The following is a 20,566-nucleotide window of genomic DNA, read 5'->3' as shown; positions in this document are numbered from 1 at the left end:
TTGTAATATTTGGGGGGTCGTTTCACCCTCTTGGAACTGGAATTTCAAAAATCCCTTCTTACCGAACCTCTACACCCTAGAACCACTTCTTACGTTGAGTGGTTTGAGCAGGATTGTGATTAATCAGTATGTCAGTCACTTAAGGATTTTATATATTAGTATAGATTATATAGGAAATGTCATCTATCGACATTTCCAAGCCAACTGGACGCCATTTTTTTTCGATCATACGGTATTTCTTCTTACCTCTCCCCATCATAAATTCAGGAAATACGTTAAAACCATATATTATCGTTTCCTGGTATAGCGTGGAAAATGATGACGTGACATTCAAGACTGGAAAATTCATTGAACTAGATAAGCACTGTGTTTCCTTAGTTCAATGGAAAAATCAGACTTTAAGCTCAGGCTCATGGATCAACGAAACCTCTAAATGCAAGTATGAGAGATAGATGGTCGCTATATAGTCGCGTCATTGATGACGCTACTGGCTATTTCTTCAGCTGCACCCAACTTTAAGTCACATTCCAAATAGGAAACAGAATTTTAAATAAACCACAGATTCTCCTTCTTCTATACTTGTAATTAAAATAAATTACACTGTACATGTCATTATTAAAAATTACTTAACAAGAAATAAATATAAATAACAAAACTAAATATTTGATACTTTATATACAATAAAAATAAAAATATAATTTTCTATGAGCAAATATAAGTCGGCTTAATTCACGTTGTATTTTCAACTTTAAACAGGAATCGTTCAATTTAACTTTATTGACATTTAATTAATTATTTGAGAAAATAACAATGAATTAATTAATAGTTAATATGAAAAAATGATAAATTTACAAACTTGATTTTGCTCAGGCGAAAGAGCAATAACAATAACAAATAAATTTGATAAGATGCTTTCTGAATCAAACACATTGATCGGGTTTCCATTCTCAGAAAAATGAAAGGTGATGGCTTCTATGTCCTGGTCCCCCTAAAAATAAATAAACGATAAATTAAATATTAGGAGACAAATAACCCTTTTAGTTAAAAATATTGTACCTTAACTTAAAGGGATGATACTTTAACATAAAGGGACTATAATATACAGTATATCCCCGGATTGTCTTCACAAGAGGAAAAACTTTTTTATTTTTGAGATTTTTAGAAAAATGCATTCTTCATAAAAATGTTTGCTCCCCCACCCAACCCAAACCAAAATGGTTAATCCTGTTTATACTCTTCCAAATTTCCATATCCTTTCTTTTAAAGAAAATTAGAAAAAACATGAAAATATAGTTGAAAGTTCTAAAAATGAAAATGGCGTTTCTATGGTAATATAATTTCGTTTTCATTCTTTAATAGGTTATTGTTACAGTTGAGAGTTGGAACCTTTGGTGTTACACAGCAAAATAAAATACTTAATCACCACAACGTGTAATTATAAACTTCAGTTGCTCAGATGCTAACATGGTTAGCGAAACGCGCGTCCAGTGTAAAAGTAAAAGTGTTTTGGTGTATTATGGTAATTTAGTGTTTTATTTAGATTATTGTTGATAAAATTTTAATTAATGTCACATTTTTTGCTGTTTTAAAATGCAAAATAAAAACACTAAATTACCACAATACACCAAAACACTTTAAAAAAAGTGTTTTGGTGTATTGTGGTGATTTAGTGTTTTTATTTTGCTGTGTAACACCAAAGGTTCCAACCCTCAACTGTAATGTTTTAAAATGTTAAAGAAGTACAAAATTTATTTAGTTCAATGCTACGGAAAGGGTGATAGTAGGTAGTTATCGGAAAATGTGATACTTTAACAACAGCACAAAATAATATGACGTTAATCAAAATTAATATTTTTATTTTAATATTTTCATTTTTTTCTAATTTTCTCTAAAACGGTATGAATTCATTCACACATGAACGGTATGAATTCATTCACACAGAATTCACACATTTTTATGAAGAATGCATTTTTCTCAAAATACCAATAATAAAAAAAAGTTTTCCTCTTGTAAAGACAATCCGGGGACATAATGTATATTATAGCAGGTGCGTCTCAAAGGTGGCTCACCCCTATAACTTTTTTTATTTTTTGATATATAAAACGAAATATTGGTATGTTAGTATATGACATAAATTAGGATTTATTGACGTATTCAGTTGTTTTCGATCACTTCCTGTTTCACTAGAAATGCCTACAACTTTTGATTTTTAATTTCCAGTATTTTTTTTAATCCCAGAATTTTTTACTGTATTTGATAGAAAATGACATTCTGAATAGAATGACATATCATATATCATACGTCAACTTTTGACATTCTCGCTTTAAAAAAATCGTATTTTAAATTTCAATCTAGAGTGCCATGGCTGTGTTTTTAACGCAAAATTCTGACAAAACTTTTAATCAATTAAGAAGCCTTGGAAAAATAGATTTGATCGTTTAATGTTTTTCGTGCCTTGTCCTGGCCGGTTAAAAGATGCCCAAATCGTATTTTTAATCATATCTCAATTTTTTCAAATGGAACGAGGATGGCTCATTGCCTTATTTGAAAAAAAACATTTTTTACAAGTAATTTGGTACCACACACTTAGTATTTCGAGTCAAATTTTTGTTACATTTATGGCTATGGCGCTCTAGATTAAAATTTGAAATGCTTTTATTTTTTAATTGAAAATGCCAAAAGTTGACATACGAAGTAAAAATATCAAATGAAGTAAAAAAATATACCAAGGTTGATATTTAAAAATCAAAAGTTGGAGGTAAGTAAGTAAGTAAGACCGAAAATAATTGAATACGTCAATCAATCCTAATTTATGTATATAAACATCCTAATTTATGCATATACTAACATACTAAATCTCGTTATTTGATCTAAAAAAATAAAAACATAATAGAGGCGAGCCAATATACGCACCCAGTATAATCATTGTTAAAAGATTAAATTAATTTTTGTTTTTTAAATTATTAGATTCAAAAATTAGAATAAATATATTATGTACATATATGATATATATATATGAATTATTTTAGTAAAATTACGATATAATAATAATATAAAAAAATAAGCGTAATTTTTTTCCAAAATACGTAACGTATTTTTGTCTACAGGGTGCTACAAATTCGAGGTACGAGCATTGGTGTCTCGGTAACCGTAATAGATACGAACATGGTTAAACTGGGGCAAAGTTGCGTTTTGGGATGTTCACCAAGATGCAATTAAAAATGTTTTAAAAATTTCAAGGATTGCTGAGTTTTTTGGAAAAAAACGGATTTTTTGAAAACTAATTTTATTTTTTCCTGTCGTTACTTTTAAGAAAATCAATAAACTAATTGCATATTCTCATAGCCACTTTAGAAGGGCTATCTGATAGTATTTTTAGATTTTCAAATTAGCTGATAATTTGTGAGATACTGAGGCCAACTTAATTTTTTTAAATACGGACCTGCCTTTTTTATTTCAGATTTTGAAAGAACTCAGTCTCCTGAGTACAATGATATGCCACACTTAATATTTTTTTTTTGTTTCGGACATTTGAACACAATTTATTCAAACTCAAGTCCGGCTCTGTTTTTCTTTTGAAATATTTAATCTATTCATCGTTACAATATTGATAAGCTTTCAAACTTAACAATGACGTGGGGTAAACATTAAAATAATAAAAAATAATATACAAATGAATACATTACTTCACGTCATTTGTAAAAGTGAAATCAATACATCTCATCATCTCAACATTTACAAAATGCTTACGGAAGTGTAAGAAGAAAGTTCAAAGAGCTATAAATAAAATTGAATGAAAAATAAATTTGTGCAATAGGGAAGGTGGTAACCCTTTCGAACATTTAGAGCATTAGAAAATAGTTTGTAGAAGTTGATTTATTTATAATAACTACGATGAATATTACGCATATAATTAGATCGCACACTAAGATTTCAAATTCACAATAAAAAAAGTTAAAAATAATATCTTTAAATTGCTGACCTGGATATAATTTATTTGAATCTTCCAACTGGCTCGATTTTCCTTGTTCAATGTTAATTAGCTCTGATCAATATTGTTGCAATGAATCTAATCAGATTAAATAATTAAAAAAAAAACAGAATCGGACTTGAAATTATTTTAAATAATAATTAAATAGTTTTTTTGTTGTTAAGGCACACAAAACAAAAAAAGTATAAAGTGTGGCATACCATTGTACTAAAGAGACTGAGTTCTTTCACAATCTGAAATAAAAAGTGCAAGTCCGTATTCAAAAAAAAATAAGTTGGCCTCTGTATCTCACAAATTATCAGCTAATTTGAAAATCTAAAAATACTGTCAGATAGATAGCCCTTAGAAAGTGGCTATGAGAATGTGTAATTAGTTTTTTGCTTTTCTGAAAAGTAACGACAGGAAAAAATAAAATTAAATTTTAAAAAAAATCGTTTTTTCCAAAAAACTCAGCAATCCCTGAAATCTTTAAAACTTTTTTGGCATCTTGGTGAACATCTCAAAGCGCAACTTTACCCCAATTTAACCATGTTCGTATCTATTACGGTTACCGTGATACCAATGCTCGTACCTCGAATTTGTAGCCCCTGTATAAATATACTTTTATTGACAATCCCTTATAATATGTTTTATTGATAATCAAAAAATGAAATAAAGCAGTTAGTAATTTGTAGGCATTAATTTCATTGGGGATATACCGTCTAATCAATAAATTGTCTAAATTGGTCATTGACGAGATTTGCGACATTACCTGTATCCATAGAGTTAAAAATTAAAACTTGTATCACTGAGCATTAACAGATAATATCCCTCTGAGAAAAATAGAAATGCCAGTGTACAGGGTGGGTCAAATTCGACGCTTTTAAATGGAAACACCCTTTTCTATAGGAGATAGACGAAAACTAATATCGATGTCTGGAGCTCAATTTTCATCAAAAACATGATGGCGAAAACCGCACATCAATATCTGTTACTGTTTCGGAGTTACGGGGTGTTTTTCAAAAACGTGCATTTGTAACAAATCGCTGTAACTTTTTTGCTATGGAAAATTTTGTATTTCTATGAAAACATTTTCAAAGCACCTTTTTACGTAGAATTTAACGGTTTAAGTATAATTATTTTAAAATTAATAATTTAAGAGTTATCAACAGAAAAAATGATTTTTTATTTGGGACACCCTCTATATTTTTAATTAACTGAAAAGAATTTAAAATTACCTTTCCAAAAATATAGCACACTTGATATTTTGTTATAATCTCCTTCGAAATACAGAATTTTTAAAAGTTCGCTACTTTTAACTAGTAGGCTTTGGACTCCTTATTGATGATATGCCCTTAATGGAACTCGAAAACATATTTTTACAGCAAGACGACGCACCGTCTCTGAACGCTGAAGTTATCAGCAAATTTTCAAGAATAATTGAATAGACCAAGATTCAAGCTGTTGGCCGTCGAGGCCGCCTGACTTAGTGCTCATGGATCTAATCCTATGGATATATTTGCGGAAGAATAAAGTTCCTTATTCTTCCGTATAATCTAGACAAGAATTAGAAACACTTAGCAGTTATGAGAGGGTATCTTTCACCCCCACTGAGTTAATGAATTCCGCGAGAAATGTTCAAAAACTGCTCCGTCTATCCATAACAGAAGACGCTCGATATGTCGAACATCTGTAGCAAAATCTCATGTCTTAGTTTGCTATTTATTTTTATTGTTATTAGATATACATAGTTTAAATGTGTTGATGTTGGTTAAATATATTTTAAATTGTTATAAAATTCTGCATCTCTCATAGCAAATATTATTCTCGTTTCAATTGATGCTCACAGCTAGAATTTTTTTGCATTACAGCCGGTACCGTTCAAAGCCTACTTATTTAAAGCGGGCGAATTTTTATATACTCTATATCTCAAAGAAGAATCGAGCAAAATATCAAGTGTGTTATATTTTTGGAAAGGTAATTTTAAATTATTTTCAATAAATTAAAAATATACAGGGTGTCCCATATAAAAAATCAAATTTTCTGTTGATAATTCTTAAATTATTAATTTTAAGAAAATTATACTTATACCATTAAATTCTACGTAAAAAGGTGCTTTGGAAATGTTTTCATAAAAATACAAAATTTTTCATAGCAAAAAAGTTACAGCGATTTGTTAAAAATGCTCATTTTTGAAAAACACCCCGTAACTCCGAAACGGGAACAGATATTGATGTGCGGTTTTCACCATCATATTTTTGATGAAAATTAAGCTCCAGACACCGATATTAGTTTTCGTCTATCTCCTATAGAAAAGGGTGTTTCTCTCTGTACATGAGTTACAATGTTGCGCCACGGTCGCGCTGCACTTCGAAATGTTATGGCTACTCATTTTTGAAAAATATAGTTTTTATAAAATAGGTATAGTTAATGGCGTCTTGAAGAAAATGTATACTAGAAATGTGTAGTATTTTAGGTTAGGAGAATTTGAACTTTTGTGTAATGATCTGGTGTGTTTTTTACAGCCGTCGGAAAGTGAATTTACATCTGCTATCTGCGGAAGATATTCCATAAAAATAATTTTCAATGACACAGATTGCTGCTAAAGAAACCAGGTCCAAGCAAGGGTTTATAAAATTTAAATCCAAGAAAAAATTACAAAAAGAAGAAGTATCGATATGTTTTAACAGTAAGTTAAATGATGCACTAAAGACAAGTTGTTTCTAAAAATACTTTATTTAATAAATACGTTGAAGTTAACAGCTCTAGGATTTACATTGGTCTCAAACAAATGTACTGTTTGAGATATATTTTGTATTTATAAGTTTACAATAATTGTTTAAAATACAAGTATATTTTTACGGGTACCTACTAAATACTATTGGATGTAACTCCTCCGCCCTAAGGTGGAAAAGTTTTAAGGAGTTTTTGAAGGTATTTTTATGGCCTAGATAGTAATTTCACTATTTAGGTGAATTTTATGGTTATTTTTAGAAAATTACTAATTGTTGGCCTTAAATACATTTTACACATATACAGGGTCCGGCAATAGTACGTCGGGCATCTGTAGCTCCTAGAATAAAAAACTTGGGAATTTTGTTTAAGTGCAAACCTAAAGTATGTATGTAATATTTTAACTTCTATAGGGTGGCTCAAAAAAGCGTGAGTGGATCTGGATAATTTTTTTTAAATGGAACGCCCTGTATATTATTGCATTCCTTTCAGATCACTTTACATAATCCTAAGATATGAGTAAATCTATTTCTATAGTTTCAGAGATATTAAAAAATAAATCAAAAATATATATTTTTCAACCCTTCTTAAAAAAAATATTAAAAATACAAGAACTGTTCTGAAATCAAAATTATATTAGATATTTACTGTAGATGGTCTGTTCTTACTTTGCTATAAATATGTCAATCGTAGATTATACAGGATGTTCAATATTTTACGCCAAACTTTCAAAAATATAAAACCATTTTTCTTCATTTTTTTTTTAAATGGAACACCCTGTATATTATTTTTTTATTTGATGGAGAATTAAAAAATGAACATTTTTTGTATTTAAAGTATTTCAAAATTTTTAATAGTTTTCCGGATACACGCAGTATTATTTCATATGGCGCTCTCAATGGTAAAATACGACAGAAAAATCATTGGGTGGCTTTGATAAAAATTTACTGTGGAAAATGCCATATGAAATACAAAACCGGGAATATCTGCGAAACCGTTAAAAATTTTGAAATTCTCTAAATGCAAGAAATGTTCATTTTTTAATTCTCCATCTATTGAAAAAATAATATACAGGGTGTTCCATTTAAAAAAACAAAGAAACATTATTTTATATTTTAGAAAGTTTGGCGTAAAATATTGAACATCCTGTATGATCTACGATTGCCATATTTATAGCAAAGTAAGAACAGACCATCTAAAGTAAATATCTAATATAGTTTTGATTTCAGAACAGTTCTTGTATTTTTAATATTTTTTTTAAGAAGGGTTGAAAAATATATATTTTTGATTTATTTTTTAATATCTCTGAAACTATAGAAATAGATTTACTCATATCTTAGGATTATGTAAAGTGATCTGAAAGGAAGCCAAAAATGCAATAATATACAGGGTGTTCCATTTAAAAAAAATCATTCAGATCCACTCACACTTTTTTGAGCCACCCTATAGAAGTTAAAATATTTTCCGGAAATACATCCTCATACATACTTTAGGTTTACACTTAAACAAGATTCCCAAGTTTTTTATTTTAGGAGCTACAGATGCCCAACGCACTATTGCCGGACCCTGTATAAAATATTATACTAACGATTATACCGCGTGGTGCATTTAAAAAACCGTGTGGAAATTTTGAAAAAATCAAATATTATCTCCCCAGGTAATTTTATGCAAAAGTTGAATTAGACTTTTTTGAAGAGGCGAAGGTCCACGGCCACACAAAAAAAGGTTTTTTTGCGTTTTTTGCGTTTTTTGCGTGTCAAGAGCTTTTTGCAATTTTACCGTTTGAAACGCTTTTTTTTTATTTGTGCCCATTAAAAACACGCAAAAAAAGCGGCAGGTCTGCAGTTTCTATCAAAATGTCAATTAGTAACGTCGCAAGCTCGTGGATTCCCGGCCCGGTCAACAATCAATCCTGCGAGAAAGAGATAGGCGAGATCGGCGCGGTTAGCGTTGAAGAGACGAAGATAAAAGAAATTGGATCGATCGTTCATCGGACCGGAGCATATATTTGGCTAAAAACATAATCTACTGCTAGTGCCAGTGGTGTGTGTAAAAATAATTATTATTATTTCCCATTTATTTTACGAATTTTAGTTTATTTTTGTATATATTTATTTATGTTGTACTTTTGTGGTTACTTATGTGTTATAATTATAATATAATAAATAATTACAATTATTATATAGGTAATAGAATAGTAAATATTACTAGTTGCTAACGCAATTTTAGGACATGATTTATGAAACATTTTGAAGTGAAACTGAAAAATTCAAGGCCGTGACATACGAGGTAGTGAGACGGCCCTGACACACGAACTAGTTGTAACGAAACGCGTTGACGGGTTAGAAATACGTAGTGACGCGAGGTGTATGTGTGAGCAGTCCACCTGTTTATCAAAAATATTGATATTTTAATACAAATTTTGTAAAAGTATGTCAAATTATTACGTGTAAAAAACCATTTATTGCACGTAAAATATTATTTTTATTATTTTTTTTATTTAACGCGAATAAAAGTATTACACGCAAAAACTATTTTTTACGCGTATGAAACTATTTGTTACTGATAGACAACCATGTTACACGTAAAAAACTAATTGTTACGCGTCAAAAACTATTTGTTTCTGTTAAAGAACCTTTTTTACGCAGAAACCAATATTTTTTACATGTAAAAAACTATTTGTTACGCGTAAAAAATAGTTTTTTACACAAAAAAAAATATTTTTACGCATATACCGGGTACGTCTCAAAAGTGGCTCACCCCTATAACTTTTTTATTTTTTCAGATAAAAAAATGAGATTTGGTATCTATACTAATATCAAAGCTAATATATAAAATCCTTAAGTGACTGACCTACTGATTATTCATTATTCATTACCTATCACGATCCTGCTCAAACCACTCAACGTAAGAAGCTCAATTTTGGTATACAGATTGATTCTAGGGTGTAGAGGTTCGATAAGAAAAGATTTTTCGAAATTCCAGTTCCAAGAGGGTGAAACCACCCCTCAAATATTACAATATTTTTTATTTAAAAAACGGTCAAGTTTCCGAAAAAACGCTTTAACACGTATATTTTATTTTGTTCTTTTACATATTTTAAGATTTTTTAAAAATGTATACAGGGTGTTTCGAAAAATCTGGTCATTGATTAATCACGATCCTGCTTAAAGCGCTTGACGTAAAAAGCTGATTTTTGGAAAACAGATTGACTTTAGGGTTTGATTTGAGAGGTTCGATAAGAAGCGATTTCTCGAAACTCGAATTCTAAGGGGGTGAAACTATCCCTCAAATATTAAAATATTTTTTATTTAAAAACCGTTGAGTTTTTCGGAAAAACTCTTAAACACCTATATTTTATTTTGTTGTTTTACATATTTTAAGATTTTTTATAAATTTATACAGGGTTATTCATAAAATATGACCATTGAGTAATCACGATTCTGCTTAAACTGCTTGACGTTTAAAGCTGATTTTTGGCAAACGGATTGACTGTGGGGTGTAGAGGTTCGATAAGGAGGGGTTTCTCGAATCTCAAATTCCAAGAGGGTGAAAACGCCCCTCAGATATTACAATATTTGTTATTTAAAAACAGTTAGTCTTTCGGGAAAACGCTTGGACAAGCATAATTTATTTGGGTTTTTTTACATATTTTGAAATTTTTTAAAAAATCATACAGGGTGTTCCAAAAAGTTGGGTAATTTCTTAACCACGATTCTGCTTAAACTGCTTGACGTAAAAAGCTTATTTTTGGCAAACGGATTTTTCGAAAGTCAAATTCCAACGAGATGAAACTACCCCTCAAATATTACCAAGTTATATAATAATATCGCCATATTGTTTTTTCTCATGCTGACATAAATATGAGAAAATTTTATCCAGTTTGCATGTTAATGGAAATTCTTGCTTTGCTTTGTCATCACCATTACAAATGATTAATTCGACGCGAACGAAGTCGCTGGTACACGCTAGTGTTAGTATATGACGTAAATTGGGATTGATTGACGTATTCAATTGTTTTTGGTCACTTCCTGTTTCACCGGAAATGACTACTACTTTTGATTTTTAAATGGCACCCCCGGTATATTTTTACTTTATTCGATAGAAAATGATATTCTGAATAGAATGACGTATCATATGTCAACTTTTGACATTCTCGCTTAATAAAAAATCGTATTCTAAATTTCAATCTAGAGTGCCATAGCTATGTTAAAAACACTAATTCTTAATCAAGGAGCCTTGGAAAAATATATTTGATCGTCTAATGTTTTTAGTGTCTTGTCCTGGCCGGTTAAAATATGTCTAAATCGTATTTTTAATCATATATGAATTTTTTCAAATGGATCGAGGGTAGCTCATAGCATATTTGGAAAAAGCATTTTTTACGAATAATTTGATACCACACACTTGGTATTTCAAGTCAAATTTTCGTTACGAACCGTAAGTTATAATTTCAAATAAATCATATGCGAAAATGTCAAAAGTTTGGTTTGGTTAGGTTAGGTTAGGTTAGGTTTGGTTAGTCAGAGTGTTATTTTCTATCAAATAAAGTAAAAAAAGTACCGAGAGTCAAGAACGGTAAACTAATAGGATTGCTCATCCTCATAAGACGTACGTTCGCCTCTTCCCGCGCTTCAGCTGACAGTTGTGACGTCATTGTAGCCCTTGTCAAAGCCTTCGTGACCTTGTCATGATAGTGTGTATTATTAGTTGCCTATGGTAAACATATAAAAATAACAGCTGAGAAATTTTGAGTTAATTATTTTGTTAATTTTAAATGCGAAAAAGGTGTCTTTAAAGTTTTTAGAGCTATAGAGTGTATAAATACGTTCATTTTGTATTGTGGATTGTGACAAAGTGCTTACTAAGTGCCCACGATTTTGTTTATTAATTATTTTAAAGCAAAATATGGAAGTACTCTAAAAAGAATGCTTGCAAAAGGTGATGCTGGGAACTGCTGTTCTTAAAAATGCATTATCCGAGTATTTAATACGATTTATACAGTTAATTTTCTATACTGCATACATATAAGGTGTTTAAATAAATAAACTAAATAATGAACGTTTTGCATTCGGCAACCAATAATGCACGTGTGTGTATTATTGGTTGCCGGATAAGGACTAATAATCATGACAAGGGCTACAATGACGTCACAAAGCGACTAGTTTTCGCATGCACCTGGCGGACACTTTTGGCTGAATGAGCAGTCCTATTAGGTTAACTGTTCTTGACCGAGAGTGCCATTTAAAAATCAAAAGTTGTAGTCATTTCCGGTGAAACAGGAAGTGACCGAAAAAAATTGAATACGTCAATCAATCCCAATTTATGTTATATACTAACATACCAAATCTCGTGTTTGTATCTGAAAAAATAAAAAAGTTATAGGGGTGAGCCACTTTTGAGACGCACCCGGTATATACATAATATAATATATTTATTACTTTTTCAACATTTCAAACTACACTTTTTCAAACATTTCTTTCAAAATTTTGAATTTAATAGAATCTTCCTAAACAGTAGATGTTCTCTATAAAAATATTTTTAGATAATAGCCTAAAATGAAAAAAATGCATGCTATTTAATTTATTTTTATTGTATTATTACGTCTCATCTTTATTGGGTCTCATCTTACAAATCGCTACAGACGCTACAGAAAACAAATTGATTTGCTTTCATTTGCGTTTTTGTGAGACACCCCGAACGCTACACGCTTTTGGTCGGGCCACTCCTATAATATAATCCTGTTGTTTGTTTTAGTCGAAAAAGACGCTTCACGCTAAAAACGCAAAAAACGCTTTCTGTGTGGGCTTAAAGTTGTACTTTTCTCTAGAATTTCGTTTCATTTGGAATCGAGACTTAAAAGTTATTTGCAAAAATCTACCTTCAAATTTGTAAAATTTTTAATACGCTCCAGAGAAAGCTACAATTAAAATACCAGCAAAAATGTGATTTTGTCATTGTCAAATTTGATGTCACATTTTGCTTTTTGTATCTGAAGGTTAGGTTAGGTTAGGTTAGGTTGTAACTCAACTTGAAACAAAAAAGTTATTACTCAACAACTAACAAAAAAATGATGCAATTAATAATAATAATCTTTATTCATTCTTCAAGTTTATTAACAGATATAAGACTAGTCAGAAAAAAACAGAACATAGAAAAGAAAAAATATTTAAATTACACCTAAAAATTTAAAAATTAATTTATCGATTAAAATACATTATCTAATAAGAATCTTCGCAGTTTGTTTTTTATAATTATCTTGATCCAGTGGCGCATCTAGAGACTGAGTCTGGAAGGGGTAGTGGGTAATAAATAGAGTACTAGATTTTAGATTTACATTAAATTTTTGCCGAAATATATTGTGACTGTGGAAAAAGATAATTTTGGACTGTGCTGAATTTTCTATTTTGATTAGCTTTATTAATTTCCGTAATGGCAATTTTATTTATAAAATATTAATATCTTATTTATAAATTTCTTTCTGGGAGGGATCATTACCCCTATTACCCCTCCCGTTTATGCACCCAATGTTGTTCTGGTCCAAATTTGGTTCAAGTTTATAAATAATCTTATTAAAACATTTTATGCGTCAGTACAATTAAATGGAATTATCAAGTTATTTTCCTGGACGGCTGGTGGTTATTACGTTCTTTCCGTGTATGTGTATTTTGAATCTGTTGAATTCTTTGATATCAAAGAATTTAACAGATTATTGCTCCGCTGAGTTTATGCATTTTGTAGGGATCAATTAGACCTATTATAATGTGGTAAAACCTTAAAATTAAAAAAATTGGCGCTTATTATGCTTTCCCCTGGATCCTTCATCTAAATACGACTTATCGTAAAGTAGCGGTGAGTGAGATATCCTACGTGCAATGGTCGTACCGTACTACCACCGAATATTAACTTTACCACTTTATTAAGATTAAACCACAGATCATACAGATTATAAACTTTGTTTTTTCTTTTTTGTTTTTCGTGGTTCCAATTTTCGGAATCGGGCACTAGTTACGTTACTAGTTTGCGCACATAGCACGCCCATTTGTGGCCTCTAAAATTGTGCACAGCGCCTAACCGGCACAGTTATTAGAGAGATATCGGAAAACCGAATAGCGTCATGCAGTATTTACGCGTACCTTATCTGCTCCTTATCATGGTTACGATTAAGTTACGATATGCGCGAGTCAATTTTTAACGCAACACCCGCTAATAACGTTACCGCCTAACGTATAGCCTATAAATAACGCTTGGTGTAATTGATCCGCAAACGTAATTTGCGGATCAATTACACCAAGCGCTATTTCTAAATAACGTTTAAAAATTGCTTAAATGGGCATATGCGGGTATTTGACAACCGGGGCCGGCCGGCGATATCTGGCGATATCTTTTATTTTAGGTTATGTTTGAATTGTTAATTTGATATTTAAGTAGCTGGGATTAGTTTTAATTAAATAAATATGGCCCAGAATATGGATTCCACCCTTTCCAATATTAAAGAACCTATAAAGAGGCTTAGTTTTACAGCAGATGACGACTTAGCCCTTCTAGGAGAATTTGTTGCTTGTTGCCCTAAACCCACTGGCAGACGCTGAACAATATTATATTATATTATAATTATACTGGAAATAAGCACTTTAGCCCTTTTTTGCTCGTTCGCTTTAGTTTTAAAATACCTAGTAGACAAAACAATTCAAAGTTTTAAATTCAAAGTTAGGTTAAGTTTAAATAGCGGACGCGACGCGAACAGAATTCTTTCCGTTCCGATAACTATAAATGAAGAGAGTTAATACCACCTCACGTAAAGGAAATAACACCTGGCCTTATTAACGTCCATGAACGCTATTCGGTTTAGCGATATCTCTCTATTATGCTGTTTATTGTTATTTTACGCGAGTTTATTTTTGCGCACAAGAAATTTTAGTCGTTTGCACATCGTCATAAAAAACAATTTTCGTACCACGAATTAGGGATAAGATTTTTATCTGTATACATATAGTATACCTAATCTGCGATTAAACTGTGGTACTACCGAAGCGCAACTATCAATATCAATAGTAAATAAAGTTTTTTTCGGCTAGCCCAATATATAAAATGAAAAAATATTTCAATAGTTCAAATAGATGTTATTATTATGCTATTTTTGCAGAAGAATAAAGATGATGGTTTTTAGTATAACAATAGCTCAAATAATCTTACCTTGTATAAACTTAAAGAGACGTTTGGGATGTACCACCTGAAAATTATGTGACAGTAATTATTAAAAGTTTATGTTTATTAAAAACCCAAACCTTTTGAAAAAAATTGTATTTCGGTTAATTTATGCGACACCAATGAATTAATTTTAATGGCAATGCATAATGAATGAAGAATAGTAGATAAATAAGTAGTTAATTGTTAGTTAAATTAGACTAAAAACCAAGCAGGTTTTTGAGCAGGAAGATCCACAATCGACCTTCTCTTTAATTTCATTCAAATTTTAGGACAGAAAGATCATCTATTTGTTGATTTGAAGAAAGTAAGGCTGTCACACCGCTAGTGAGGCTTTGAGAGATGTTGAAAGAAAGTTATATAAACACCGACTAACAAATACTATTAAAAATCCTTATACCGTGACTCAAAGATATAGTATTAAATCAAACCAAGGTTTAACAACAGGATTTACAGTCAGTAAAAAGTCTCAGAACAGGATGTTGTTTCTTTTCAAGATTTTCATGGAGAGTGAATGAAAATCGTAGAAACGGGAGCGCACTAATGTGGTACTTACCAGTGGATCATAATACTACCGTTTATACCCTTTATTTTTTTATCTTTTTTTTATCTTTTATCATTTTTTCACACACTAAACCAATGAATACAGAACAACAAACAAAAAATTTAATATAAAAAATTCCATGTGAATGCGATAAATTTTACATTGGTGAAAAATCTAGACCCTTAAATGTTCGAACTAAAGTACATATAGATTATTTAAGAAAGGGAGATTTTCACAAATAAAAGATTTGTCAGCATTCATGGGACACAGGACACAGAATAAATTTTAATAACGCCAAAATTAGAATGAAAGAAGCGGTAGCATCTAAAAGAAAAATAGAAGAGGCTTTCTTAATACAATCTGAAAATAAATGTATTGCTCATGCATCTGTAGATGCTAGTAATGTATGGCAAGCGCTTCTTGGATTTTAAAGAACAGAACATAAATAAACATAACATACGTACAAATTGAAATTAATCATGCAGCTTTGGGCTTTTTGGTTTTACCTTATTAAGTAATTGTTATCAGGTAGTAATTGTTAATTTTGAAGTTTAACTTGATATAATGTCATTTTAACAGAACGTCAACGGTTTTTGTAGACGTATCTAGGGATCGGCAAGACAAGAAATCTTGTCTTGACAAGCAATTTCTTGTCTTGTCTTGAAATATTTTCAAGAATTAAAAATATCTTGTCTTGACCATTTCTTGAGAGTTGATTTCTTGTCTTGATTCAAGAAATCTTGAAATTTCTTGATATTTGACAAAAGGGGAACCCCCGTTTAAAATTCGTTTATTAAAGGGGAACCCCCTGTTTAAAAGTCGCGGTGAGATTGGTTAATGTGATGTTTATGCTTTATGCGTAAAATCGAGGGTCAGGCATCTAATTTTACGGAGTAGGTGCGTTTTAATCAGTACGGACGCAGTCTCATGTGCCTTAATTCATGGCTCTCAAACACTAGTTTAAGCTTTTTAAGCAGCATTTTTACCAACCGTAAATAAAAATTATTTTTTAGAAGCTGTTCTTGTTATCGTGTTTAATGTGTTTGCTATTTTGATATGAATTTTTATTATTTTTTTGCAAAACAAATATTTTTGTACTTGGATATTTATTTTCATGGAAGATTTGTTTAATATATTAGGATTTAGTTGGTAGCCTTAAATGCCATAATTATTATTATCATGACTTTTAATTTCCAGCAACTGTTTGTGTTTGTTTTTTGTTTCTCCAATATGTATTTTTTTCTTATAAAACAATAAATGTATACTTATTGCAGTTTTTTTAAATATCTAAAGAAAATAGTATTATGTGATATGTTATAGCCTAAGATGTTGATTTAAAGACTAAAGAGAACTTTCTAAAACGGGTCTACTTCAGTGGCGTACATTAAAATGATTTTTTTTATTTTAAAAGTTTTACGTTAATTCAAAATGTCTGTATGCCACTGAAGTAGACCCGCTTTGCAAAGTTTTTTTTATTCTAATATCGTAGGCCATAACATATCCAAAAAATTATAAAAAAAAACATTTAAAAATAAAAATAAATTATTAGGCATTAAAAAAGGTTCCAATTTAATTTTTCCCACAGTATGCCATCTTTGGACATCCGACTTTGGACGTACTTATGTCAACTTTGGACATTGGACATCCGACAAAGTGCCGCTTCGTACAAGTATTTTTGCCTAATAATTTTTTTATCCATCAATTATTAATGGATATTCATATAATATACAAATAAGTACCTAAGTAAATGAGTATTTCTTATTTATTTTATATTTTCAAGAAATTTCAAGATTTTCATGATTTCTTGTCAAGAAATCTTGATCTTGAGAAGTACTTTCTTGTCTTGTCTTGAAAACCAAAAATCATTTCTTGTCTTGATCTTGTCTTGAAATCAAGACAAGATCAAGAAGTTGTCAAGAAAATGACGACCCCTAGACTTATTACCCCTATTTTAAAAAACTAAAGTGATCTCGAATAGTTGAATTTAAATATTTTAAATAGTTATTTTTTCTTTATTTTTTGTATTTTTTTTTTTGTTTCCGACGACGGAAAGAGATAAACTTTCCGAAACATTAAGCATTTTTTTGTTGGTTAGGCAAATTTGTATATCTGTAAACTTAACTGCTGACAAGTAGTTTCCGTTTGGATTAACGCAGCAGTATTTACAAAAAATAACTGTTTTATTTTGTAGATTTTATTGCAGTGTCGAAATACCCATATAGGATTTTTTTGGAGAGATGAATCCGCCGCATATAGGTATAGACATTTTCTATATATACAGTGCGAGTCTTAAATAAGTGCAAACATTTTTAAGGGTAGTATATTTCGACCCTAGAAACACGTCTATGAGGTTTGTTTCGCAAAAAAAAATGAAAATTTAGAATATTTTGAAAAAAATGTTTTGGAGTACCTATTTTTTAGTTTTTAGTTAAAAAATATAATTTCTTGATAATATGGCAACATAGGTAATAGATTAGGTACTTAAACTTACAAAAAGAAAACCTAGAGAACTGAGAGGTTCTCAAAATTTAGCAAAAAATATATTTTTTTTAAATTTCAAAGTTAAATAACTCGGTTATTTTGGACTTATTTGAAAAACGGTAAAGATAAAATATATTTTTTTTTATTTAGATCTAATAGCCCTAAAATATTTGCACTTATTTAAGACTCACCCTGTATACATAAAACAAAATCGTGTGAGTACGACCAAGAACTCAGGAACGACTTGACTAATTTTAATGATCTCGGGTTTGTCGTCTCCACCTCGAATAGCAAAGTAGCTATTTTTTTTTTATTTGTTGTTATAAACGTTTAAGTTACAAAGCAAGTCTCTATGTAATAGTAGTAATAAATTTCCCGCCCGCCATGCGCGATATCCCGTGTTCGATTGCTTGCCGGTACCTTTGCCGGTACATATGAAGACTGTAAGTAAATAATGTTCTAAGTGCCAACAAATCGGTTTGTTATGTTAAGGATTTACATTGATGTAGATATCGGTCCTAGGTAGAATGTAGAAGGTCGGGGAGGGGGTTAATCACCGCGACCTTACAGATCTACTGTGTGTTCCCCTTTCTTGAGTTATAACTCATCATACGCTCTTAGGGCTGTGACAAAAACGAGTATCTGAGACGGCTCCACAGAGGCTAGCTCTCCATCTCCCACATCAGCCATACTAAAATTTATAGCATGAACGGTTGACATCTCAGCGCACTCAGTGATAAGATGTTTGGTGATTCCCCATGGTCCCCACAGAATTTGTATTCGTCGTTGTTTCTCAGCTTCGATCCACTGAGATGTTCGTCGAGGGGATAGTGTCCTGTTAGAAACCCCGTGACAATCCGAAGATTGTTCTTACAAATCAACGGAAATCTTTGATTTTTCTCGGTCGTAAATTCTAACAAACTTAGGTTAGTTCTTCATCACTGATAGAAGTCGTACCAAAGTTTATAGGTCAAATGGTTGTCGTCTCGGCGCACTCAGTGATGAGGTGTTCTGGTGTTTCCCCATTTTCGCCGTTGTTTTTCTTGGTCCTAAGTCCTAAAAAATGGCTTCAAGTGTTTTAGACCGTTGGAGGATTCCAATTCCAGGTTATTGATGGAGTCTGCCAGATTTCTATGTTCCGCTTTAAGTTGGTTTCCACTTGGAAAGTAAAAGGGTTCTGGTCCAGTTAATGGACTGTTTGCTCTTTTTCCAGCTAGATTACTTGCTTTTTCATTGCCTTCTATCCCAGCTTCTCTAGGCATTTTGACCATTTGACCAACTTCGAGTTGGTCTTACTGAGTTGATCGCTTTTAGTTCTGCTTGACTATCGGATAAGATGGCTATTTCCTGTTTTCGATAGTTCCTATACAGAGTTGTTCACCACATACGACACGGAGTATTGTAGCTAAACGATAAGAATTTTACAAATTGTAAGTTTTGGGTCTAGAGTTACAATTTAAAAATATTTTTACAAGATACAGAGTGTCCCAAATAAGTAAAAAATATTATTGTTGTATTTTTTTAAATAGAACACCCTGTATATTCTTCTATTTTTAGAATATACGATTGAAATAAAGGTAAATGTGATTAAGATTTATCACACTTAAACCTTACCGTTTTTAAAATATTTTCAATTTTCTGAAATTGCAGTAAAAAATTTAAGGCTTCATTTCTCCAAGAGTATCAAAGTTTTTAATACTAAATATTTACTGAAGATTATTTATTGATCAGATATTGTGTTGCAATAATAAAAATTATACCTTATAATTATCTCTTATACAGAGTGTCCAAAAATTTATATTAAAAAAACACTAGCTTTAAACGGCAATAACTTGTTTAATTTAAATGGAACACTCTGTATATTTTACATGAATTAGATTCAGAATTTAATTGTCTATCAAATTGTATTATACAATTTTTTACCTATCTCTTCAAGTTTTCCTGGAAAACGCATTTTCTTATAATTTAGACCTCATTTATCACTATACCCATGGAATATTGCATCACTATACCCATGGAATATTGCATCACTATACCCATGGAATAACCCATTTTAGATTATTTTTAAAGATGTAACAAATTTACAAATAGTACAGATACAGTATATACGATATAGTTCGCTTATTTCATTAAAAAATATAAAAAAAACTGTTTAAATAATTTTGTGTATTTATATTATATATATTATTATATGTGTATTAAACAATGTGGTAAAAAGTAACACCTGATAAATTTTATATTTCATTTTTTGACGAATGTTTATTTATAATAACAGAGACATTCATTTTCATCTCTTATTATTATATTGATTTCTGAGTCAAATCCACATTTATTTAGAATAATTTATTAATTAAAACCTATGGTAATTAACTGATTTTTGGGCGGACATAATAGCAGTATATTTATTGTATATTTAATTGATATACTATTTTACAAATATTGAAATAGTTTTCTTTTTGTAAACAAATGGACATATTATTATTTTTATCACATGTACAGTTTGTACATATGTTGCTTTAAAAAAATCTAAAATGTCAATATTCCATGGGTATAGTGATAAATGAGGTCTAAATTATAAGAAAATATATTTTCTACGAAAACTTGAAGAGAGGTAAAAAATGGTATAATAC

The 20,566-nt window shown here is 30.5% G+C and overlaps 1 protein-coding gene across 2 annotated transcripts in view; it reads right to left on the bottom strand.

Moving 5' to 3' along the window:
• Window positions 1-667: 667 nt before the first annotated feature.
• LOC115891329 overlaps window positions 668-20,566 on the bottom strand; it is a 42,389-nt gene continuing 22,490 nt past the window's right edge. The window contains exons 3-4 of one of the 2 annotated variants that reach the window (XM_030911775.1): window positions 14,900-14,936; window positions 673-988 (exon numbers count right to left, since the gene is read on the bottom strand). In XM_030911775.1, coding sequence (XP_030767635.1) covers window positions 14,911-14,936 — 26 coding nt within the window. In that variant the 3' untranslated portion in view covers window positions 673-988; window positions 14,900-14,910. Of the gene's footprint in view, window positions 989-14,899; window positions 14,937-20,566 lie in introns of both variants that reach the window. The other variant, XM_030911774.1, reaches the window with a different exon arrangement.

The sequence above is a fragment of the Sitophilus oryzae genome, unplaced genomic scaffold (genome assembly GCF_002938485.1).
Source record: "Sitophilus oryzae breed Bouriz unplaced genomic scaffold, Soryzae_2.0 scaffold_980_pilon_pilon, whole genome shotgun sequence".
NCBI classification, from domain to species: domain Eukaryota; kingdom Metazoa; phylum Arthropoda; class Insecta; order Coleoptera; family Curculionidae; genus Sitophilus; species Sitophilus oryzae.
The sequence above is the reverse complement of the archived record's forward strand: the minus strand, read 5'-3'. Positions and strand labels throughout refer to the sequence as shown.